Here is a 19,840-nt window from a genome sequence, read left to right as displayed (position 1 = left end):
TGAGGGTAGTGATGACAAGTTGAGAAAGTTTTTAAAAATGTATATGAAATCTTAGCCTTTAAATGTAGATCCATCTAGTGCAAAAACAAAGAAATGATAGTAAACCTTTTAAAAATATTAATTAGAGGGCACAGAATTGATTAATCGGAGCAGCAGTGGCAGTGTGGGATTCCTGCTTCATGGAGATAGCAGATATCCTCAATTTGTCCTCTTTAGACCTTAGAAGATAAGGGGAGATTTAATAGAAGTGTTCCAAACCAAGAAATCTTTGATAAGAGTGAATGAAGAGAAACTATTTTTAGTGACAAAAGGATTAATTACCAGAAGATAAAGCCTTAACATGTTTGGCTGAAGAACCAAAGATGAAATCAGGAGGGTTTTTCTTAACTGGAGTTGTTATGGTCAGCAAGGTATCATCTTGAAGCTTATAGTCTAATATAATAATTACAGCACAGAAACAGGTCAATTGGCAATAAATGTTTGTACGCCACATGAACTTCTCCCCATTGGGCCAATTTGTCTCAATAGCAGGAAAAACATTAACAACAATTTTCAAAAGGAAATTTGCAGAGCAAACTTAGGCATAAATGGCAAAATGAATTGCTCTTTTTAGTGTGGTGCCTGTTATGGTCCCTATGAATGTGAATAATCTGCACTCAGTGCAACAAATATATTTTTAATTTCTTTGCACCTCGTGGTTTGCTTCATATAATATAATTACTATGGCTTAAACTGGTAGATCAACACATGGTTATCAATCTGCATGCAAATTATTGTTAACTATAATTCCTTACCTGTTGTATTCTGGTGAAGCGAATGAATGTATTTGTATTCTTGTTCCATAACACTTGTAGTAGGTGACCCCCAGGGATTACTACTTCAAGAGATATATAAAGTGGATTGATTTGTATGTTGAATTTATCAGCTGCATTTTCAGGTCTTATCTCGTACTTTGCATCTTTCATTTCTATCAGAACATCCTTGAACAGAAGCAGATAGTTCAGCATTTTTTTTAACACAGATATGTTTTTGCATTATCAATATAGGATTCTACCTGTTAAGAACTCTCTGCTTATCTATTCCAGCTAGACTTGACTCTTTATTCTTGAATTTCTATCCCATTTATGTTAGACAAGTTTTAAAACAGGAAAATGCAGTGAAAAGTGAGAGAGAATGGAGTGGAGAGATTCTGTTAAAGAATGAGAAGGACATGTGAGACAGAAACAAACACAGATTGAACAATGTGAATGAATAAGACATACTGAGCCAGTGAGAGAGTGTGGGCAGAAGACTGATCTAGTGACAGACTGATCCAGAAAGAGTAAAAGGCAGACAGTACAGAATAAGGGATGGAGAGAGAGAGAGGGAGAGAGAGTAACAGAGAGTGAGCACCAGGTTGATCCAGCAAGAATGAGGATGTAATAACCCAACGATTGGCAATAAAAAGAGCAAATTTACCTTGTTTTGGAGATTTAGGAACAGAGTTAGCAATCACCAATGATGTATAGAGTAATCTGGTGAGGGACAGTAACCCAGTGAGTCTGAGGAAGGGGCAGTGACCTAATGAACAAAACAAATGACCCAGTGAGGTAGTATAAGTCTATTAAAATAGACTGGGTAACTGAGCAATGTAGTTTGAGAGAGAAAAAGACTGGCACAATAAGAGGAGTGAACAGGACACTGAGAAGTTGGGATGCAGAACCCCAATTATCAAAGAATTGAAAATCTATGAGAAAGTTGGAAAAATGTTATGGTTGAGAGGTATTCAGGGCTGCATAGAGTGGCCTACTTTCTTCTTGAGGGTTCAGGACGCAGGCTCCTGTTCCTCCTTTTTGCATCAATTTAAGAAAATTTAGTTCCCTGTTCTTTTTCATGTGGCACGCAGAATTCTTTTGAGGCTTCTCATCACTCAGTATAGATAAGCAATACATACTTCAATAATGTACCTCTTGATACTGAGGTCAAAACCCCTGACACTTGTACAGGTTTCTTCTTGTTTTGCATCGATTTTGTGGTGCCCTTATTAAAGACCTTGGAAAAGATGACAGGAGTCTGATTTGTAACACATTCCTAAATGTAGCATTAGGTTTTTATGCCTGTAATGGTTATTATTATTGGAAATTAAATATTCTGGCAGGAGGGAAGAACTCACCTAGAGATAGACGTTGCGTGGCATAACCTATGTTAGTGATAGATTAAGGGAGCATATTTGTAACATATGACACAGCAATCTTGAACAAACCATCAAATACTTGGCATGTAAGTTATATAAATCTGAACATTCAAACAACAGTCTGAATTCCATCTAATGTTTAAATATTATTATTGGACCAATGCTGTTCAGAGAAACCTACTGCACCTGTGAGTTCAGTCTGAATGACTTAAATCCTGTAGAAATCAAACCTAATAATTAACATTTGAATGGCTTTCACACCTAGTTATGAACTATTGATACTGTGGATGGTTGGAGTGGATTATGACAGTAAGCTGTTGTAAGATTTTGTACTTGCTGCAGGAGCTTGGACTGGCAAGCATCCTAGGACCCTGGCTTCTGGCCCGGATACCCTCTAGCACCCCGACACTGCAATTTGCCACCACTGTGGGTGTGGCCTCCTGGTTCACCATGGTGGCGATTGGTAATGATAGGTGGAAGATAAGTGTTGAATAGCCCTATACGAGAGATGAACTCCAGTCATTTTGGATCTTTGCTACCATCGGATGTAGATCTTGTTCTGCTGGGACCATGTGGTGGTTGGTGTGCCTGCATGTTAAAAGAATACACACAAGCATCATTCACCCAAATGAATTTCGGTACCAGGAATGTTAGGACTGTTGTGGACAACCCAATATCAGACTTGAATGTCACACTGCAGTCAAGTCACCTGTGCCATATGACAGGAGCTAATGACTGGTGGACCAACCCTAATCCTCTCTCCCATTCCCATCAACCTGGCCCCAAACTGGCAGAGGCGGAAAAAACTGTCACTGGAGACTCGGTGTTGCTGGATTCAAAGACCTTGAGAAGAAAGACTGACTTAGGCAGCACCTCATACCCAACCTGGCGATGAGCATCTGGACCACCCTAAAAGCACTTGCATGGGGACACTTGGCTTCTCTACCAGAAAACACAAAGACTTGTTCAACAAGAAAGATCAGGAGATCTCCTAGACTGTAAACACAAGGTGGCATCTCTACCAAAACTCAAGCAAGAGGGAACAAGCCTTCAGCCAACTGACATCTGAGATACAATACAACTAATTTATGACCTAAAGAACAGATGGTGACTTGAAAGAGTGCAGGAAACTCAACAACTTTCTGACAACCACGTCATATGTGACTTCTTCAATGCAAGAAAAGCCCTCTATGGGACCTATTGCTTTGGCAGCCAAAAAAGAAGAGTTGATCATCAATGATCAATTGGAGAGAGCACTTTGAGAACCTCCTCAACCAAGATGCAGCCTTCAACACAAGTCTTCCCATTATATGCTAGCTGCTGTCACCTCAGCGCATCTAATGAAATCTAAAAAGCCACTTGGCAGCTGAACAACAGCAAAGCAACAGGTGGAAACCCCTGATATACTAAAATACAAAGGACAGGCACTTTTGACACAAATCTATAACTTCATCTGAAAGGAAGACAGCACGCCGGGAGATCTCAGATGCCGCAATTGTGAGCATCTTCAAGAAAGGAGATAGGTCCAGCTGCAGAAATTACAGAGGGATTTCTGTATTGTCAACTACAAGAATCCTCCTCAACTCCTCCTCCGTGTGGCTGAAGAGCTCCTTCCTGAATCTCAACACAGTTTCCGCCTGTAGGCACAACGAAGAATGCATGACAAATACAATAAAAGTGCACAGAATTGCACCAACCTGTGCCCATCGACTTCTTTGATCTCACAAAGGCCTACAATTCTGTCAATCATAAGGGATTGTTGTAGATTCATACAGCATGGAAACAGTCCATGCCAAGCCCCACTTACATGTGCTTGGCCCATATCCCTCCATACATTTCATATTCATGCACTTATTTAAATGTCTTGTAAATGTTGTAACCATACTTGCTTCCAGCACTTCCCCTGGAAGTTCATCCAACACACAAACCACTCTATGGGTTAAAAATAAATTGCCCCTCTTATTTTTGATAAATCTTCTTTTTGTCACTGTGTGCTCCCAGTCTTGAAAACCTCTACCCTAGGGAAAAGATAGCTGCTATTCACCTTATCTATATCCCTCATTATTTTATAAAGTTCTATCAGGTCACCTCTCAATTTCCTATGCTCAGATTGAGGAACCTCACCCTCCCTGTAGCAGCAACATTGCGTAGGTGTTGGAGATGATTTCCTCGAATTCCAGGAGCAGCAATTACTGTTTTACATGCTGTTGCATTGTTTTGGAACTTTGGAAAAAAAAGTCAAAACAACAGCAGTTTAAAAGGGAAAAGGGCAGACAAAGGAAGCACATGGTGAGGACAGTGCGAGAGAGAGAGAGAAAACCTGCACAGTTACCGCCTTTGCTGTTTGAATTTGTGTATCGCTGGACATCGGAGTGCATCTGGGAAAATTAACAAACAGTGAAATTCACAAATAAGCTTGGAGGAACTGTTGGGCGAAGTTCACAGCCCAGAATCAGATAAGTTAATCCTTGTTTTAAGTCTGTCCAAGGGAAAGGCTACAGTAGTGAGTATAGTGGATTCTTTCTTGATTATATATTTTTGGAGATAAGTCTCTTGATTAAATTTAAAATATAAGCCATAGCTATTAATTTAAGCAGGGGCAGTGTTTGTAGAGGAATAAGATGGTGTTATTTTCTTGGTCTGTAGATTGTGAAGGAGCAAAAATGTTCTTTGCAGTGATATGTATTTCTTGGCAGATGTGGGAGTTGAAAGAGAGTTTAAGGGTTACTGCGGATTATATCTGCCATAAATGCTGTTGGATACAAATCTTATTAGATCGAGTGGATCGGTTGGAGAGACAAATAGAAGCGATGAGGAATTTGCGACAGCAACAGTATGTGATGGATGGCAGTTATAGAAAGGGGGGAACGTATCAGATACAGTCACATAGTTGGGTTAACTCCAGGAAAGGTAAGAGAGGTAGGCAGCTAGAGCAGGAGTCTTTTTTGGATATACCCATTTCAAACAGGTATGCTGTTTTGATATATATAAGGGGTGCTGGATTCTCAGGGGAACATATCACAAACAGCCAAGTTTCTGGTATTGAGACTGGCTGTAATGCAACGAGGGGTACATCAGCTTCCAAGAGATCAATTGTGTTCGCGGATTCTGTAGTCTGAGGTACAGACAGACGTTTCTGTGGCCAGCAGAGAAAAAGCAGAATGGTGTGTGGTTTCCCTGGTGCCAGGATCAAGGATGTCTCCAAGAGGGTGCAGAATGTTCTCATGGGGGAGAGGGGCCAGCAGGAGGTCATTGTCCATATTGGAACCAATGACACTGGAAGGGAAAAAGTTGAGACTCTGAAGGGAGATTACAGAGAGTTAGGTAGAATTTTAAAAAGGAGGTCCTCAAGTGTAGCAATATCTGGATTACTCCCAGTACTTTGAGCTAGTACTCACAGACCGCGTTAGGGAACTGGAGCTGGAGTTGGATGAACTGAGGATTATTCGAGAGGCTGAGAGGGTGATAGATAGAAGCTACAGGGACATAGTTACGCCAGAGAACAGAGGGAGCTGGGTAACAGTTAGAGATGGGAAGGGAAGGAAGCAGGCAGTGCAGGGATCCCCTGTGGTCGTTCCCTTCAACAATAAGTATACCGCTTTGGATACTGTTGGGGGGGGACGGCCTAGCAGGGGTAAGCTGCAGTGACCGGGTCTCTGGTACGAGGTCCGGCTCTGAGGCCCGGAAACGAAAGGGGGAGAGGAGGAGAGCGCTAGTTATAGGAGACTCTATAGTTAGAGGGACAGACAGGTGGTTCTGTGGACATGGCGAGACTCTCGGATGGTTTGTTGCCTCCTGGGTGCCAGGGTCCGAGACGTCTCGGACTGTGTCTTCAGAATCCTTAAGGGGGAGGGTGTGCAGCCAGAAGTTGTGGTGCACATTGGCACCAACGACATAGGTAGGAAGAGGGGTGGGGAGGTCATTCAGGAGCTCAGGGAGTTAGGCTGGAAGCTGAAAGCTAGGACGGACAGAGTCATCATCTCGGAGTTGTAGCCGGTGCCACATGACAGTGAGGCAAGGAATAGGGAGAGAGTGCAGTTGAACACGTGGCTGCAAGGATGGTGTAGGAGGGAGGGCTTCAGGTATTTGGACAATTGGTTTAAACTAATTTGGCAGGGAGATGGGATCCGGACTTGTAGTCCAGCAAGTAGGTTAGCTGTTTTTCAGGATGGCCAAGAATGTAGGGAGCCTGTGAAGAAGGTAGCACTTACAGGGAATACTTGCGGACACAGATGGGCTCAAGTGTGTATACACTTCAACACATGGAGTATCAGAAATAAGGTGGGTGAACTTAAGGCGTGGATCAGTACTTGGGACTACGATGTTGTGGCCATCACGGAAACGTGGATAGAAGAGGGATAGGAATGGTTGTTGGAGGTTCCTGGTTACAGATGTTTCAGAAAGATTGGGGGGGTTGGTAAAAAAGAAGGGGGGAATGGCGTTGCTAATTAGAAATGGTATAACGGCTGCAGAAAAGCAGTTCAAGGGGGATCTGCCTTTGGAGGTAGTATGGGCTGAAGTCAGAAATAGGAAAGGAGCAGTCACCTTGTTGAATGTTTACTATAGGCCCCCCAATAGCAGCAGTGATGTGGAGAAATAGATTGGGAAACAGATTTTGGAAAGGTGCAGAAGCCACAGGGTAGTAGTCATGGGCGATTTCAACTTTCTGAATATTGATTGGAAACTCTTTAGATCAAGTAGGTTGGACGGGGCAGTGTTTGTGCAGTGTGTCCAGAAACCTTTTCTAACTCAGTATGTAGATTGTCCGACCAGAGGGGAGGCCATATTGGATTTGGTACTTGGTAACGAACCGGGACAAGTGATGGGCTTGTTAGTGGGTGAGCATTTTGGTGATGGTGACCACAATTCTGTGACTTTCACCTTGGTTACAGAGAGAGATAGGTGTGTGCAACAGGGGAGGTTTTACAATTGGGGGAAGGGTAAATACGATGCTGCAAGACAGGATCTGAGGAGCATAAATTGGGAGCATAGGCTGTCAGGGAAGGATGTCGTTGAAATGTGGAACTTTTTCAAGGAACAGATACGACATGTCCTTGATATGTATGTACCGGTCAGGCAGGAAAGAGATGGTCATGTGAGGAACTTGGTTGACGAGGGAGGTTGAATGTCTTGTAAGGAGGAAGAAGGAGGCTTTGGATACAGGTTGAGGAAACAAGGTTCAGACAGAGCATTGGAGGGATACAGGATAGCCAGGTGGGAGCTGAAGAAAGGGATTAGGAGAGCTAAGAGAGGGCATGAAGAATTTTGGCGGGTAGGATCAAGGATAACCCCAAGGCCTTTTATGCATATGTGAGAAACATGAGAATGATGAGAACGAGGGTAGGTCCGATCAAGGACAGTAGTGGGAGACTGTGTATTGAGTCATAAGAGATAGGAGAGGTCTTGAATGAGTACTTTTCTTCAGTATTTACAAATGAGAGGGACCGTGTTGTTGAAGAGGAGAGTATGAAACGGACTGGTAAGCTAGAGGAGATACTTGTTAGGAAGGAAGATGTGGGCGGCACGGTGGCACAGTGGTTAGCACTGCTGCCTCACAGCGCCAGAGATCCGGGTTCAATTCCCGCCTCAGGCGACTGTCTGTGTGGAGTTTGCACATTCTCCCCGTGTCTGCGTGGGTTTCCTCCGGGTGCTCCGGTTTCCTCCCACAGTCCAAAGATGTGCAGGTCAGGTGAATTGGCCATGCTAAATTGCCCGTAGTGTTAGGTAAGGGGTAGATGTAGGGGTATGGGTGGGTTGCGCTTCGGCGGGGCAGTGTGGACTTGTTGGGCCGAAGGGCCTGTTTCCACACTGTAAGTAATCTAATCTAATCTAATCTAATCTAATGTGTTGGGCATTTTGAAAAACTTGAGGATAGACAAGTCCCCCGGGCCTGATGGGATATATCCTAGGATTATGTGGGAAGCAAGAGAGGAAATTGCAGAACTGTTGGCAATGATCTTTTTGTCTTCACTGTCAATGGGGGTGGTGCCAGGGGACTGGAGAGTGGCGAATGTTATGCCCCTGTTCAAAAATGGGAATAGGGATAACCCTGGGAATTACAGGCCAGTTGGTCTTACTTCGGTAGTAGGCAAAGTAATGGAAAGGGTACTGAGGGATAGGATTTACGAGTATCTGGAAAGACACTGCTTGATTAGGGACAGCCAGCACGGACTTGTGAGGGGTAGGTCTTGCCTTACAAGTCTTATTGAATTCTTTGAGGAGGTGACCAAGCATGTGGATGAGGGTAGAGCAGTGGATGTAGTGTACATGGATTTTAGTAAGGCTTTTGATAAGGTTCCCCATGGTAGGCTTATGCGGAAAGTCAGAAGGCATGGGATCGAGGGAAGTTTGGCCAGTTGGATAGAGAACTGGCTAACCGGTCGAAGTCAGAGAGTGGTGGTAGATGGTAAATATTCAGCCTGGAGCCCAGTTACAAGTGAGGTTCTGCAGGGATCAGTTCTGGGTCCTCTGCTGTTTGTAATTTTTATTAATGACTTGGAAGAGGGAGTCGAAGGGTGGGTCAGTAAATTTGCAGACGATACGAAGATTGGTGGAGTTGTGGATAGTGAGGAGGGCTGTTGTCGGCTGCAAAGGGACTTAGATATAATGCAGAGCTGGGCTGAGGAGTGGCAGATGGAGTTCAAACCTGTCAAGTGTGAGGTTGTCCATTTTGAAAGGACAAATAAGAATGTGGAATACAAGGTTAACGGTAGGGTTCTTAGTAAGGTGAAGGAGCAGAGGGATCTTGGGGTCTATGTTCATAGATCTTTGAAAGTTGCCACTCAGGTGGATACAGCTTGTAAGAAGGCCTATGGTGTATTAGCGTTCATTGGCAGAGGGATTGAATTCAAGAGTTGTGAGGTGATGTTGCAGCTCTATAGGACCTTGGTAAGGCCACATTTGGAGTACTGTGTGCAGTTCTGGTCGCCTCATTTTAGGAAAGATGTGGAAGCTTTGGAGAGGGTGCAGAGAAGATTTACCGGGATGTTGCCTGGAATGGACAGTAGGTCGTACGAGGATAGGTTGAGAGTGCTAGGCCTTTTCTCATTGGAACGGCAAAGGATGAGGGGTGACTTGATAGAGGTTTATAAGATGATCAGAGGAATAGATAGAGTAGACAGTCAGAGAATTTTTTCCCCAGGTACAACAGAGTGTTACAAGGGGACATAAATTTAAGGTGAAGGGTGGAAGGTATAGTGGGGATGTCAGGGGGAGGTTCTTTACCCAGAGAGTGGTGAGGGCATGGAATGCGCTGCCTGTGGGAGTGGCAGAGTCAGAATCATTGGTAACCTTTAAGTGGCAATTGGATAGGTACATGGATAGGTGCTTAAGCTAGGACAAATGTTTGGCACAACATCGTGGGCCGAAGGGCCTGTTCTGTGCTGTATTGTTCTATGTTCTATGTTCTAGTGAGGGCAGGAATAGGAGGATAGAGCAGATGAATGCATGGCTGAGGAGCTGGTGTATGGGAGAAGGATTCACATTTTTGGATCATTGGAATCTCTTTTGGGGTAGAAGTGACCTGGACAAGAAGGACAGTTTGCACCTAAATTGAAGGGGACCAATATACTGGCAGGGAGATTTGCTAGAGCTGCGAGGGAGGATTTAAATGAGTAAGGCGGGTAGGGGTGGGACCCAGGGAGATAGTGAGGAAAGAGACTGGTACAGTTGAGAACAGAAGCAAGTCAAACAGTCAGGGCAGGCAGGGCCAAAGTAGGATTAATAAATTAAACTGTATTTATTTCAATGCAAGGGGTGTAACAGGGAAGGCAGATGAACTCAGGGCATGGTTAGGAACATGGGACTGGGATATCATAGTAACTACATAAACATGGCTCAGGGATGGACAGGACTGGCAGCTTAATGTTTGAGGATACAAATGCTATAGGAAGGATAAAAAGGGAGGCAAGAGAGATGGGGGAGTGGCATTTTTGATGTGGGATAGCATTACAGCTGTATTCGGGAGGATATTCCCAGAAATACATCCAGGAAAGTTATTTGGGTGGAACTGAGAAATAAGAAAGGGATGATCACCTTATGGGATTTTATTATAGAACCCCCAATAGTCAGAGGGAAATTGAGAAACAAACTTGGAAGGAGATCTCAGCTATCTGTAATAATAATAGGGTGGTTATGGTAGGGGATTTTAACTTTCCAAACATCAACTGGGACTGCCATAGTGTTAAAGATTTAGATGGAGAGGAATTGTGGATGTACCGACTAGAGAAGGTGCAAAACTTGACCTACTTTTGGGAAATAAGGCAGGGCAGGTGACTGAGGTGTCAGTGGGGGAGCACTTTGGGGCCAGTGACCATAATTCTATTAGTTTGAAAATAGTGATGGAAAAGGATAGACCAGATCTAAAAGGTGAAGTTCTAAATTGGAGAAAGGCCAATTTTGACGGTATTAGGCAAGAACTTTCAAAAGCTGATTGGAGGCAGATGTTCACAGGTAAAGGGATGGCTGGAAAATGGGAAGCCTTCAGAAATGAGATAACAAGAATCCAGAGAAAGTATATTCCTGTCAGGGTGAAAGGGAAGGCTGGTAACTATAGTGAATGCTGGATGACTAAAGAAATTGAGGGTTTGGTTAAGAAAAAGAAGGAAGCCTATGTCAGGTACAGACATGATAGATCGAGTGAATCCTTAGAAGAGTATAAAAAAAGTAGGAGTATATTTAAGAGGGAAATCAGGAGGGCAAAATGGTGACACGAGATAGTTTTGGCAAATAGAATTAAGGAGAATCCAAAGGGGTTTTACAAACATATTAAGGACAAAAGGGTAACTAGGGAGAAAATAGGGCCCCTCAAAGATCAGCAAGACGGCCTTTGTGTGGAGCCACAGAAAGTGGGGGAGATAGTAAATGAATATTTTGCATCAGTATTTACTGTGGAAAAGGATATGGAAGATATAGACTGTAGGGAAATAGATGGTGACATCTTGCAAAATGTCCAGATTACAGAGGAGGAAGTGCTGGATGTCTTGAACGGTTAAAGGTGGATAAATCACCAGGACCTGATCAGGTGTACCAGAGAATTCTGTGGGAAGCTAGAGAATTGATTGCTGGGCCTCTTGCTGAGATATTTGTATCATCGATAGTCACAGGTGACATACTGGAAGACTGGAGGTTGGCAAACTTGGTGCCACTGTTTAAGAAGGATGGTAAGGACAAGCCAGGGAACTATAGACCAGTGAGCCTGATCTCGGTGGTGGGCAAGTTGTTGGAGGGAATCCTGAGGGATAGGATGTACATGTATTTGGAAAGACAAGGACTGATTAGGGATAGTCAACATGGCCTTGTGCGTGTGAAATCAGGTCTCACAAACATGATCGAGTTTTTTGAAGAAGTAACAAAGAAGATTGATGAGGGCCGAGCAGTAGATGTGATCTATATGGATTTCAAGGTGTTCGACAAGGTTCCCCATGGGAGACTAATTAGCAAGGTTAGATCTTATGGAATACAGGAAGAACTAGCCAGTTGGATACAGAACTGGCTCAAAGGTAGAAGACAGAGGGTGGTGGTGGAGGGTTGTTTTTCAGACTGGAGGCCTGTGACCAGTGGAGTGCCACAAGGATCGGTGCTGGGCCCTCTACTTTTTGTCATTGACATAAATTATTTGGATGCGAGCATAAGAGGTACAGTTAGTAAGTTTGCAGATGACACCAAAATTAGGGGTGTAGTGGACAGCGAAGAGGGTTACCTCAGATTACAACAGGATCTTGACCAGATGGGCCAATGGGCTGAGAAGTGGTAGATGGAATTTAATTCAGATACATGCGAGGTACTGCACTTTGGGAAAGCAAATCTTAGCAGGATTTATACACTTAATGGTAAGGTCCTAGGGAGTGTTGCTGAACAAAGAGACCTTGGAGTGCAGGTTCATAGCTCCTTGAAAGTGGAGTCGCAGGTATATAGGATAGTGAAGAAGGTGTTTGGTATGCTTTCCTTTATTGGTCAGAGTATTGAGTACAGGAGTTGGGAGGTCATGTTTTGGCTATACAGGACATTGGTTAGGCCACTGTTGGAATATTGCATGCAATTCTGGTCTCCTTCATATCGGAAAGATGTTGTGAAACTTGAAAGGGTTCAGAAAAGATTTACAAGGATGTTGCCAGGGTTGGAGGATCTGAGCTACAGGGAGAGGCTGAACAGGCTGGGGCTGTTTTCCCTGGAGCGTGGAGGCTGAGGGGTGACCTTATATAGGTTTACAAAATTATGAGGGGCATGGATAGGATAAATAGGCAAAGTCTTTTCTCTAGGGTTGGGGAGTCCAGAACTAGAGGGCATAGGTTTAGAGTGAGAGGGGAAAGATATAAAAAAAAGGCCTAAGGGGCAACTTTTTTACGCAGAGGGTAGTACGTGTACGGAATGAGCTGCCAGAGGATGTGGTGGAGGCTGGTACAATTGCAACATTTAAGAGGCATATAGATGGGTATATGAATAGGAAGGGTTTGGAAGGATTGGTTCTGGCAGGTGGGACTAGATTGGGTTGGATATCTGGTTGGCATGGACGGGTTGAACTGAAGGGTCTGTTTCCATGCTGTACATCTCTATGACTATACAGTCTCTCCTCACAATTCAAACCCTCCATTCTCAGCAACATCCTGGTAAAGCTCTTCTGAACTCTCTCCAACTTAATAATACCCTTTCTGTAACAGGGTGACCAGAATTGGACACAGTTGGTGAGCACGGAATTTGGAATGTCCTCCTCAAATTCAGCTGTTGCAGAAATGTGTCACCATTCTCCAGTTGCTTTATGATGATATGCAAGCTGTGGTCACACCAATGGATGCACCACAGACCCAATATAAGTGCAATCTGGGGTCAAGCAGGTTTGTATCAATGCACTAACACTCCTCTCCATCTTCTTTGCTGCACCACTCCACCCCATCTCTATGAAGCTTCCTGCCAGAGTGAAGCTATCCTACAGGATAAGTGGGAATTATTCAACCTTATCCTTAAGGCCGGAACCAAGACTGCTCCAACTTCTGTCATCAGTCAGCATACTACGCCTGTATGTGTGCAGAGGTTGAGCTACAAACTATCTTTGACACACTCATGGAGAGATGGCCTCAGACTAAACATCCAGAAAAAGATGGTTTTCTATCAGCCTACACCCCAACCATCAAAATTAATAGTGGATAATTTTCTAAACTTTTGGAGCCTCTACTTGGCATGAACAAACATTGAAGATGAACTCCAAACTCGACTCCAATGCACCCTATGGGCAACTGAGGAACAGATTGTTCCAACACCTCAAAATGACCAACTGGTCTATACAGCAGTCAGGATCCTAAGCCTCCTGTATGCATCAGAGACTTGGAGCATGGAAAGCGGACACATCAAAGCCCTGGAGCGTTATCACCAGTGCAGTCTTCACAAAATCCTCAAAATCCACTGGCTGGAGAAGCATACCAATGGGAGTGTCCTCTCCCAGGCCAATATCCCCAGTATTGAAACTTTGATCACACATGACCAACTGTGATGCTGGACACATGGTCTAAAGCAAGACTCACAGAAACATAGAATGCAGGAGTAAGCCATTGGGCCCTTTGAGCTTGTCCCACCATTCAATATCATCAAGACTGATCAACTCAGTAGCGTGTTCCTGTTTTCTCACCCTATCTTTGATCCCTTTAATTTTACAAACTATACGCATACCTTTGTCAGATGTCTGCTGATGTTTTGGCCTCAACAGTTCCCTGTAGAAGTGAAGTCCACGGGCCACTACTCTCTGGTTGAAGAAATTCCTCTTCATCTCTGCCCTAAATGCCTAACCCCTATTCTTAGACTGTGAACCTTGCTTCTGGACTGTCCTACATCTATCCTGTCTAATCCAGTTAGAATTTAATCAGTTTATATGAGATCCCTCCATCATACTTCCACTATCTAGTGAATATAGCCCAAACTGATCCCTGTATGTCAGTCCTGCCTTACCAGAAGTCAGTCTGGTAAACCTTCTTTGTACTCTCAATTACCAAAACTGCACACAATAGTCTAGGAATGAGCTGACTACTACCCAATTTAGTTGCAGCAAGACATCACTGCTCGCTATGAAGACAAAGATACCATTTACTTTTTTAACTTCTTGCTGCACCTGAATGTGTGCTTTCAGTGACTGGTGTCAAAGGACATCCAGGTCTCATTTGTACCTCCCTCTTTCCCAATCTTTTGTCATTCAGATAATAATCTGCTTGCCTGTGTTTGCTACCAAAGTGGATAAACCTCACATTTATCATGCTATGTATTTGCCCACTTACTTAACTTGTCCAAATCACATCTGCATACACTTCACTGCATACCCTCTTATGTAAATTTGTGTCATCTGCAAATGTAGAAATACAACATGAGTTTCTCCATATAATTCATTGATATACGTCGTGATTAAGTGAGATTCACATACTGATCCCTGTCGTACCGCACTGGTCACTGCCTGCCACTCATAAAATGCCACATTTATTCCTAGTCTTTGTTTCCTGTCTGCGAATCAGTTCTCAATCTATTTAGTACATGTCCTCCAATCCCACACACGTCAATTTTACATGTTCATTTCTTATGTAGAAACTAATTGTGGGAATCACTTGTCCTGCAACACACAAACTGGAGAAGAAGCATCCATGAAGGTGCCAATCACTTTAAGTGTCACCAAGTGGTCACATGAAGCCAAATACAAGCAATGGAAAGAGAATGCAAAACCCAGAGCTTGCCACCCTCCATTTCAAACAGCACCTGCCTCACTGTGGCAGATTCTGTGGCTACATGATTGGACTATTCAGCTACCAGAAAACACCTACCTTCACAATGGGAATGACAGTCAGCATCCACGTTTTCTCATCCTTCGTCTTGTTGTACTTTTGGTTGTTTGCTAAAACTGCCATGTGATCTGATATTTCCATAACAATGTGAGGGTATGTTCAGCTCTGACATGGCAACACTGGATCCCTTCAGATCTGCGATGTGGCCAAACATGACAGGTCCATGCATATTTCAAGAAAGCAATCATCCTGTCACTCCCCTCACACTAAATTGGTGTCACACTCCTCACACCAAACTGGTGTCACATCCTTCCTTCTTTCTTTCCTTAGTAGATCTCCAAACACCTCTAATGACCACCCTTTGAACTGGCTTTCTAAATGCTGGAGCTGAGATTGCATCACGATGGTCTAAAACGTACCCACTGGCACAGATTGGACGAAAAGCACGGAAACAAAATGCTAACCAGGTGGCTCTATTAAAAGCCACTGACCACAAGCTTTGTGTACATCTGGGTCTCCCATGCAGTAGCAGATCGCTCCCAGCTGCTTGAAAATTAAAATTGAAACTTCCAATCTCAGTGATATTTCTTTAATCTGACTGATTGAATCTGATGCTTACCCTGCTCATATATGAAAGTGGATGGAGGTATGCTGAAAAGCACTTCCAGTGATTATAACTTGTCACTGAAAAGTTATGAATGAAGGTGTCAGTGGGGAGCACTTTGGGGCCAGTGACCATAATTCTATTAGTTTTAAAATTGTGATGGAAAACGATAGACCAGATCTAAAAGTTGAAATTCTAAACTGGAGAAAGGCCAATTTTGACGGTATTAGGCAAGAACTTTCAAAAGTTGATTGGGGCAGATGCTTGCAGGTAAAGGGATAGCAGGAAAATGGGACGCCTTCAAAAATGAGATAACGAGAGTCCACAGACAATATATTCCTGTTCAGATGAAGGCAAGGCTAGTAGATGTAGGGAATGCTTAATTGAATTGAGGTTTTGGTTAAGAAAAGGAAAGAAGCATATGTCAGGTATAGACAGCAGAGATTGAGTGAATCCAGTTACCTGATGAAGGAGCAACGCTCTGAAAACTAGAACTTCCAAATAAACATGTTGGACAATAACCTGTTGTGTGATTTTTAACTTCGAAGGTAGAAGACAGAGGGTGGTGATGGAGAGTTGCTTTTCAGACTGGAGGCCTGTGACCAATGGTGCGGCAAAAGGATTGATGCTGAATCCACTGCTTTTCATTACTTATATAAAAGATTTGGATGTGAACGTAGGAGGTATAGTTAGTACGTTTGCAAATGACACCAAAATTGGAGGTGTATTGGCCAGCAAAGAAAGTTACCTCACAGTACAATGGGATCTTGATCAGATGGGCCACTGGGACAGTGGGCTGAGAAGTGGCAGATGGAGTTTAATTTAGGTGAGGTGCTGCATTTTGGAAAGACAAATTAGGGCAGGACTTATACATTTAATGGCAGAAGTGAGGACTGCAGATGCTGGAAACTAGAGTTTAGATGAGAGTGGTGCTGGAAAAGCACAGCAGGGGTCAGGCAGCATCTGAGGAGCATCAAAATGGTAAGGTCCTGGGGAGTGTTGCTGAACAAACAGTCCTTGGCGTGCAGGTTTATAGTTCCTTGAAAGTGGAGTTGCAAATAGATAGGATAGTGAAGAAGCCCTTTGGAATGCTTTCCTTTTATTGGTCAGGGCATAGAGGACAGGAGTTTGGACATCATGCTGCAGTTGTATGGGGCATTGGTTTGGCCAGTTTTGGAGTACTGTGTGTTATTGAACTTGAAAGGGATCAAAAGATTTACAAGGATGTTACCAAGGTTGGAGGATTTGAGCTTTAGGAAGAGGCTGAATAGGCTGGGGCTGTTTTCCGTGGAGCGTTGGAGGCGAGGGGTGACCTTATAAAATCATGAAGGTCATGGATAGGGTAATTAGGGTAAGTAGTATTTTCCCTGGGGTATAGGAGTCCAGAATTAAAGGGCACAAGTTAAGGGTGAGAGGGGAAAATTCAAAAAGGACCAGAGGAGCAACTTTTTCATGCAGAGGGTGGTGCGTGTAAGGAATGAGCTGCTGGAGGGGGTGGTGGAGGCTGGTACTATTACAACATTTAAAACACATTTGGATTGGTACATGAATAGGAAGTGTTTAGAGGAATATGGGCCAAGTGCTGGTAAATGGGACTAGATTAGGTTAGGATATCTCTTCAGCATGTACGAGTTGGATTGAAGAGTCGGTTTCTGTGATGTATATCTCTATCTCTCACTGTATGGTTCACTACTTCAATCATGCATAGTGGGTGAGTTGACACTGAGGGGCCATTCTGTGGCAAGGAAGACTCATGACAGGCCATGGGATTTATTCACCACTTCAACTCCTCCAATCATAGACTCTGCCTCTTCTACCCTCACCACTCCAGCTAGTCCCATCATAGACTGTCTCTCCCACCCTCACTGCTCCACGAGATACAATGTCTGTGACTGGAGAGTGGTGATGATTGTTGAGATAGATGGCATGATTGGAGGAGTTGCTCTCTTTCTTTCACATGCGTTCGCTGTTACTCAATGTAGTGCTGCAATTCTTTGAACTCTGAGGAAGGTCAGCATAAACACCTATAATGGTGAATTTCTGAGCTGTGCAAATTGAATATACATCAAGCAGTGGTAATTTTTCATCTTTTTAGTCCATGTGATTTTATAATCTTAGTATTAATCTGATTTTGTTATCTCAATGTTAATATGGACCCTTAAGTTATCATATTATTCATAATAACAGTCTTACCCCAATGTATATCTTTATTGCTCTGGAGCAGGTGACTCCTGATTGTCCACAAATAACATTTTCAGACACAATCTTGAAATTTGGACGTGTTTCATTCACACAACATGAGTCCTAAAATGCCAAAATAAGTAAACATAATTAGTTACTCTAAAGGAAATCGCAAACAGCAAAATAAATCTTAAACCATTTAAAAAAACCTTTGAATTTCTTGCCTTATTACCTGAACTAAGGTATATTCACAGTTCCCATTGAAGATAAATGTCTTGCCATCAAATGTAGTAACATGCCCTTCACCATGGATTACACAAGTTGCAGGGCAGTGCACATTTGCTACGCATTTCCATTTGCCACTGTGACACACACTGTTGGAAAATAAAGCAACAATGAAACATGTTAGGAATATTCGGTGATAAACCAATATTATTCTAAGGATTTCTACTATATTTAAACAGACATTTAAAAGAAGACAACTTCAATTGTTTTTAATGCTTGTAATAAGAAAATAAAAATGCAAACTCAGAATTTAATTCTTCATCATCAACATGTCTACAGGGTGAAAGTGAGGACTGCAGATGCTGGAGATCAGAGTCTAGATTAGAGCGGTGCTGAAAAAGCACAGCAGGCCAGGCAGCATCCGAGGAGCAGGAAAATCAATGTTTCAGGCAAAAGCCTTTCATCAGGGGTGAGGCCTCATTCCTAATGAAGGGTTTCTAGAAAGAATTGTTAATAATTACATGGGAAACCTAGAATTATAGTCAGGAATTGACAGTGTCCAAAGTGTTGTGCTCTGCGGACTAAGGTTCAATGAATGGAATTACTGCGATCATCCTTCTTGGATGGGACAAGCTGAGCTGAATGTCTTTGATGTCTATTCCCAGCTTGTCATCACTTCCCTGACACAGGGAACCGGCATTTGGTTAGTCCATTGATGTGATTCTTTTGGCTTGTGCCATTGGGATTACAGGATTAATTTGTTAAATATTTGAATACAAAACATTAAAAAATATTTATTCTACGATTTCTGACTGATTCCTCATCTACCTTTCCTTTCATAGGCCTGAAACTCACATGGAGTAACTCGCTCCCGATGTAGAAGATGGGATGTCAGAGTGTTCACATTGAATGGTGATGGAAAACATTGGGTGGAATACCCATCACTTTCCTAACACCATGGGATTTTATCAGCAGTAGATAAGGTGGAGAATGGTCTTCCATCCCAGAGGTCGATTGGGCCATTTCAGTGGTGAATTAAGGGTCTCTTTCTGTTATCATATAGATATTTACCACTAGTGGATGAATGACTCATCGAATGGGAGAACATCCTTCCTCCAGCAGCAGGAATAGTTGACCCCAACAACACTCAGTACTCTTATCCTCACCAACCATCTATCCCGATTCTCAGCAGCTCAGCAGGACCTGCCCTGATGTCACCAGACTCCACTGACCTAACTGCAACTGCAAAATCCTCTCAACTGTTAATTCCAGCAGTAGTCACACTCATAATAGGGCCATAGTTATTGGAACCAGGTTGACCTCATTAACTATGAGGTTCTTGATTGTTAACCTGGGTCAATCAGGAAAGCCCTGGCTAACCACTAGAACCAGCAGAGGGGTCATCAGGGCCAATTGCCTGCCTCTCTTCTGCGGTTATGTCAGAGCCCAGGTGTCCCTGGAGAAGGAGCACGCGGTATCCACCAACACACTTGAGATTTTCAGGGAAAGGTGGGCACCGAGTGTATTATTTCCCCCTCAAACTCTATTTTGATTTAATCCCTGCTCTCCCCTTCAATGTTGGATCATACAGCATTGTCTTTTAAAAAGGGCACTGCTTGTCACTGGCCACTTGGGTGTTTCCCTTCTTCCTGGTGGTGGAATATAAATAAAGATTAACACACTTGTTAAACAAAATATAACTAGCAGAAATATAACTAGGGAAATATAACTATTTCCCCTCCAATTCTATTTTGATTATATCCCTACCCTCCCCAGCAATTTTTTCGATCATGTAGGCACTGCCCTAGAAAAGAAGGGCTTGTCACCGGCCACTTGGGTTTTGTTTTTCTTCCTCCTAGTGGGGAATATGAATAAAGTTTTCAGCACTCGTTTATTCACGGT

The 19,840-nt window shown here is 43.2% G+C and overlaps 1 protein-coding gene across 1 annotated transcript in view; it reads right to left on the bottom strand.

Annotated features, from left to right (window-relative positions):
* The window catches only part of LOC140493446 (mucin-6-like), a 266,402-nt gene that overhangs the window by 37,306 nt on the left and 209,256 nt on the right, over positions 1 to 19,840 (bottom strand). Inside the window, exons 29-31 of the mRNA XM_072591885.1 lie at positions 17,946 to 18,087; positions 17,726 to 17,836; positions 795 to 980 (exon numbers count right to left, since the gene is read on the bottom strand). Of these exons, the coding sequence (XP_072447986.1) occupies positions 795 to 980; positions 17,726 to 17,836; positions 17,946 to 18,087 (439 nt within the window). The remainder of the gene's footprint in view (positions 1 to 794; positions 981 to 17,725; positions 17,837 to 17,945; positions 18,088 to 19,840) is intronic.

Source organism: Chiloscyllium punctatum, chromosome 22 (assembly GCF_047496795.1).
Source record: "Chiloscyllium punctatum isolate Juve2018m chromosome 22, sChiPun1.3, whole genome shotgun sequence".
In the NCBI taxonomy this organism is placed as follows: Eukaryota; Metazoa; Chordata; class Chondrichthyes; order Orectolobiformes; family Hemiscylliidae; genus Chiloscyllium; species Chiloscyllium punctatum.
This window is presented reverse-complemented; position numbering and strand designations above follow the sequence as displayed.